The sequence below is a fragment of the Geospiza fortis genome, unplaced genomic scaffold, assembly GCF_000277835.1.
Source record: "Geospiza fortis unplaced genomic scaffold, GeoFor_1.0 scaffold485, whole genome shotgun sequence".
Classification (NCBI taxonomy): domain Eukaryota; kingdom Metazoa; phylum Chordata; class Aves; order Passeriformes; family Thraupidae; genus Geospiza; species Geospiza fortis.
The window spans coordinates 182,155-188,070 of NW_005054457.1; the positions used below are offsets into that span (position 1 = coordinate 182,155).

Sequence of the window (5,916 nt, forward strand, 5' to 3'; positions counted from 1 at the left end):
GCCCGGCCGGACCCGCCCTGACACCGCTGTCCCCGCAGGTACCTGTTCAACTGCGGCGAGGGCACGCAGCGCGCCATGCAGGAGCACAAGTAAGTGCGGGACACCGGGGGACACCGGGGCTCGTGGGGCCCCGCTCACCCCCGTGTGCCCCGCAGGCTGAAGATCTCCCACCTGGACAGCATCTTCCTCAGCCGCGTGGCCTGGGCCAACGTCGGGGGGCTGCCCGGTGAGTGCGGGCAGGACGCGGTCACTGCTCCAGGCGGCGCTGGGGACGGCGGCATCTGGGGCTGGGCTGGGGCTCTGCGGCAGATTTTTTCCCAAAATCTCCTGAGCAGGAGGTGTTGGGCTGGGCAGGGGCTCTGTGCAGTGCAGGCACGTGGTGAGACAGGCTCTGCCTGAGCAGCATGCCTGCATTCAGCTGCCCAAGATCTTTGAGCAGAAGGTGCTGGGCTGGGGCTCTGTGGCACTGCAGAATCACAGAATGATGAGGTTGGGAGAGCCCTCTAAGATCATCGAGTCCAACCTGTGCCCTAACACCTCAACTATAGCACCAAGTGCCATGTCCAGGCTTTTTTTAAACACATCCAGAGATGGTGATTCCACCACCTCCCTGGGAAGAGCATTCCAGTACTTTATTATTCTTTTGCTGAAAAACTTTTTCCTAATATCCAACCTACACCTTCCCTGACGTAGCTTGAGGCTGTGTCCTCTGGTTCTGTCAGAGACCGACCCCACCTGTCTGCAGCCTCCCTTCAGGAAGGTGTAGAGAGCAATAAGGGCACCTCTGAGCCTCCTCTTCTCCAGGCTAAACATCCCCAGCTCCTTCAAACGTTCCTCATAGGGTTTGTGTTCCCAGCCCCTCACCAGCCTCGTTGGCTCCTCTGGATGTGCTCAAGCATCTCAACATCCTTCCCAAACTGAGGGGCCAGAGCTGGACACAGCACTCAGTGCAGACACATGGTGGGATAGGCCCTGCCTGTCCAGCATGCCTGGATTCAGCTTCCCAAAATGTCCTGAGCAGGAGGTGTTAGCAGTGTTGCCAGCAGGGGATTAGGCTGCTTTGAGTCCAAAGGAGCACACAAAAATTTGTGGGCACCATTGTGCTCAGTGCAGGATGAGGTTAGGATAGATGGCTGTGGGTCTTGTCCATTAAAATTCTGGAACTCTCCAAGAAAAGGGGGCGATTAATGATCTGTTCTGATGCCTTGCTCCAGACTAATTTTATCAAGATGTATATTTTCTTTGTAGAGCCAAGTGACTTGTTGAAACTGCCACAAAATTCAGGTCCAGGTTCAGTTCTGGCCTTTGTGGAGAGGCCAAGCACTCCTGAACAGAGAGGGCTTTTTTTTGGGACCTACCAGTGCTCCCTGGAGCTGTGATAAAGCTGTTTCTCTGCTTGCTCTTAGGGATGATCCTCACCCTGAAGGCCATAGGGCTCCAGAGATGTGTGTTCCTGGGGCCACCAAAGCTGGTAAGTATGGCAAGGGGCAGAAGGCAGAGCAAACCCTCAAAGGGGTAAAGCTCACCCTGGAACTGGGAGAGCTGGTGGCAAAGGGAATCTCTGTACAGGTGTGAAATGCTGCTCTGAATTTGTGTCAGCGAAAAGAGCTGGCTTGAAAATCCAAATCTCCTCAGTTATCTCTGTTTGCTCAAAAGAAGTTTCCACAGAAATCTTCTGCACCTGTCTTGTGGTCTCATATCCTGATAAATCAGCTTTGGGGAGAGGGCAGATCTTTGTTCCCTTGCCTGCTCCCTCCCCATTTTACATTAACAGGAGCACAGTCTCTGCTCTCCTGTTTGATGTGGCCCTTGCCAGCCTCATGCTGTGTCTGGACCAGAAATTTGCAATCCTCAGCGTTGTTGTGGTGGTTTTATTTCCTTGCAGTTCCTGCTGGGGGGGGACAGTGGTTCTTTCCCTTTCTGAAGGCACAGTGCCTGCCCAGAGCTGTCTGAGCTGCTCAGGTTGGTCTGGCTGGGTGTTTGGCACGGCACTGCTGGTGCCCCCTCCTGATGGCCTTTCTCCTCTTTTCCAGCAAAACTACTTGAAAGCCATTCGCCTCTTCCCTGGGCCCCTCAAAAGGATGGATTTAGGTAGGTCAGGTGGGTCAGGGATGTGGAGCTGAGCAACTTGGAACTTTGTTTCGTCTCTAGCCAAGGTTTCATTGCCGAGCAGCTGCCTCAGCCTCTGGTTTAGGTCCCAAGGATGTTTTAAACATTTGTTTTGCTCTGATACACTGTTAAACCCCTCACAACAGTGTTTCCAGCTCTGTTTCTGCTCAGGGGCTGCCTGGCTGGCTGATTCAGGCAGCATTTGGTTTTAAAACGCTGAAGGCAATTACTTCCAGAGTCTGCCATGAATTTGCTCATCTTGGGCTGCTCTCTGATGATGATGAGTGTTTAAAACTTTAATTGTTCATTGGGGTGTGCAGTTGGGCAGAGAAAGGAAAGGGGAGCACTCAGCAGGTTGTGTTAAAGAAAGACAAAGACATTTTTCTGATTTATATCCTTGAAAGGTGTGAATCTCTGCTTATGCACTTGTTAATGGTGGTTTCTGATCTCCTCCCAGCTGTGCAGTTGCACACAGAGCCCGAGTACAAGGATGAGACGATGACTGTCCACCAGATCCCTCTGACAGGTGAGCCCTGCTGCTGCAGGGAGACAGGGCAGCACAATGAAGGTTCAAGGAGCAGCTTCTGAGTAAGCAGAGGTTCATTACTTTGCATTTCTCAGGAGAAGCATCTCATTTAAATAACAAGACCTGCTGAGTCAGGCTTGTTCCTTTAGGTGTGGGTGGGTGGAATGACCTGTGGAACATGCCTGGGTTTGGCTTTCTCAGCCAGCTGCATTCTTTCTGCTCCAAAATGTGATACTGGGGGGGCAGCACAGACTTGACAGAGTTTGACAGTTTGGGGAGAAGGACTTGGAGGAGGGATGGCTCCTGAAATAAGTGACTGCAGAATGCAAGTGCAGGTGGGACTGGGGGGGGAGAACTCTGTATTCTGGTGCAGTTTAAACCTGACTGCCATGGAGGAGGAAATGCTACTCATGATTTTCTTTTATGTTGCTGTGGACTGAGTGATCTTTGTCTGCTTTTGTTGGATTTGGGACAGCAAAACCACTGGCTTCTGGAAATTCACCCCCTCAGAGTCCTGGAGCATCTCCTCAAGGTGGAAATAGCCCCAAAGGGGACACAAAACCTGGATCCCCGAGAGCTGCACAGCAAAACTTGGAGGAAGGAAAAGAGAGCCCCAAAAAAGCAGGTGAAACACATGGAATGGCCTTTTCAACTTTAATGAGATGATTCCAAAGGTTTGGAATTTGTCCTCCGAGCCATTTGCTGTCTGAAAGTGAGATTGGTAGAGAAGCTCAGCTGGAAGGTTCCATGGAGCAGAAATTGTTCTTTGGAGGTTACAGAGAACTTGAAAGGCCTAAGAAATTGGACATGATTGGTGCTTGGGTGTGATTAGTCCCTGTAGTAGTTTGCTTCTGGTGGGGGTAGATGCTCCAGCCTTTGTAATTTAATTACAGGTGGATGCTGAAATGATGATTTTTCAGTCTTGGGCTTTAGTTTGGCTTCCTGTATTTGAAGCCATGGGCTCTCTGGCCCATGTTCATAACATTTTGCTGCTGGGCTCCAAGTTAAGTGGATAATGTTCCTGTTAATACTTTAGCAAATTCTGGTGTGTTTTGGTTTTAAGAAAAGTGATAGTGAGTGATGATTTTTAGTAATTTTGCTTTGTTTTACAGGTGATGAACAGAAGTGTGCAAGGAAGAATCCTGAGCTGGTGACAGCTTTTCTTTGCAAAGTAAGTTTGGACACAGAGTCTCTGAACCAACACAACAGATAAGAGAATAAAACAGAGTATTTCAGGGAGGATCATCTATAACCACAGGATGAGTTGGGTTAGAAGAGACCTTAAAGATAATCTCACTCCATGCCCCTGTGGGCAGGGACACCTTCCATTAGATCAGGGTGCTCCAAGCCCCATCCAGCCAGGGTTGAACCATCCAGTCCGGCTGCCTGGCTACTTCAGGCTGCCCAAAATTTCAAACATATTATTAAGGGCATTAATAATCTCTTAAACACTGGCAGGCTTGGGGCATTGACCACCCTCTGTAAGGAAATGTTTCCTAATGTCATTTACTGCAGGGATTTAAATGGAGACAGCATTTTCAAGTAGGGCTTTGAAGCTCTAATGTGCTTCTGCTTTTCAGAGTTGCTGTAGCCTGAGTAGGAATGTGTAAAACTGGAGGTGTTTTTTAGAATCCAGCCATGGTTAGGAGTGTACAGGCTCCATTCTTGTTTAACTCTCAGAGGAGGGCAGGCTGTTGTGCTTGCTTGGCTAGAGAGGGGAGCAAGAAGCAGCAGCATGATCCTGGAAAGCAGAGAGCCCAGAAATTTACCCCTTTTTGGGGTAAATTGGAGCAGTGGCTGTGGAACTGAAAAAGGACAAAACACTCCCTTGGTTTGTGGAGAAGCTTTTAAGCTGGCAGTACATGATCTTGTTTCATGGCCCTCTTAATTTGGGTGATAATTGTGTTTGTCTCTCTGCAGGTTCACCCAAGGAAAGGGAAATTCCTTGCAGCTAAAGCCCAGGAGCTGGGCCTGCCAGTGTGAGTATGAGAGCCCAGCCTGGGCCAGGGGGCAGCAGGAGCAGGCACGGGGGTGCTGGCAGCTAAATACTTCTGTGGCCTTGTTCTCAGGGGAACTCCAGCCATCCTTCCCATCATTACAGCTCTCAAAAATGGGGAGAGTGTCACTTTTGAAGGCAAAGAGGTAAGATGTGCCTGTGCTTCTGTTGTGGCTTTGTCACTCTCCCTCCTTCACTGGGCTCCCAGGGTGACAGTTTTTGGTGCAGAATGCTTTGCCTGCCAGTACATCCAGGCTGTTGCTGAGCCTGGGGCTGTTGGGGTGCTGATCAGGGAATGAGCTCCTGTGTGGGTGTGGCTGGGTGTTTGCTGTTTGGCAGAGCTGCTTCATCTCCCCTCCCCAAAGCTGGTGCAGGTCTAGGAGTGAGCTGGTGGAGTTAATCCCTGCATTGTTTAAATCTGGGGGTTGAATGCCTGTGTAGCCAGCACTCCCTCCTGACCCTGTTTGCACCTCTGACACCAGAATAAACTCAGTATTCTGGGGTACAGGATCTGCATCTCTCAAACACTGGAGTGAGGCAGAGGCAGCTCTGGCCATGCCCAGGTGATCTGCAAGTGGAGATCCTGACCTGGGAGACAGGATCAGCACATCTTTGTGTCACAAGAGTTTTATAAAGCCTTTTTTTCCTTACACATGCTTTTGCTGCCGTCTGAATCTGTCATGGGAACCTCAAAAGTGCTGAAATTCCCCTCCTCAGTTAGGTTGTGGTTTCTGTGAGGCCAGCGTTGGGATTTGCTGTTACACACGTTGGATTTTGCTGTGAAATGAGAGCAGAAAAGGCCCCAGAGCTGCCCTGGCTGGGTGCACTGAGCACTGGGAGTGGCTGCTGGGCTCTGTGTGACTGAAGGAGTTGGACACAGAGGTGCAGGAAGGGCTGTGTGTGCAGCCTGGCTGTGCTGTGACCACTGTGTATCTGCCTGCAGCTCTTTCCTGAGGAGCTGTGCACCCCCACTGACCCTGGCCCAGTGTTCCTGGTGCTGGAGTGTCCCCACGAGGGCTTTGTGGATGCTGTCTGTGAAAATGAGACCTTCCAAAGGTAGGGCTGGGACACCTGCAGTGCCTGGGGAAGGACCTGTGCTGAGTTTTGGTTTTGTTCTTGTTCTAGCCCAGGCTTCCTGTTTCTCATGGCTGATGTCTGAGCTCTTTGGCACTGTTAAGGAGCTTGAGTTACAAGAAAGGATTTTGGTGGTGCATTTTGAGGCTTTTAGGAAAGGCAGGATCTGTGGGTTCTGTGACTGCCATGGGCCTGTTTTCCCTCAGGAACC

At 50.6% G+C, this 5,916-nt stretch overlaps 1 protein-coding gene across 2 annotated transcripts in view; it reads left to right on the forward strand.

The window, feature by feature from the left end:
* Positions 1-36: 36 nt before the first annotated feature.
* ELAC2 (elaC ribonuclease Z 2) overlaps positions 37-5,916 on the forward strand; it is a 13,079-nt gene continuing 7,199 nt past the window's right edge. The window contains exons 1-9 of one of the 2 annotated variants that reach the window (XM_031062694.1): positions 37-89; positions 156-166; positions 2,071-2,091; positions 2,567-2,635; positions 3,111-3,260; positions 3,748-3,806; positions 4,556-4,614; positions 4,705-4,777; positions 5,575-5,687. In XM_031062694.1, the coding sequence (XP_030918554.1) occupies positions 76-89; positions 156-166; positions 2,071-2,091; positions 2,567-2,635; positions 3,111-3,260; positions 3,748-3,806; positions 4,556-4,614; positions 4,705-4,777; positions 5,575-5,687 (569 nt within the window). In that variant the 5' untranslated portion in view covers positions 37-75. The other variant, XM_031062693.1, reaches the window with a different exon arrangement.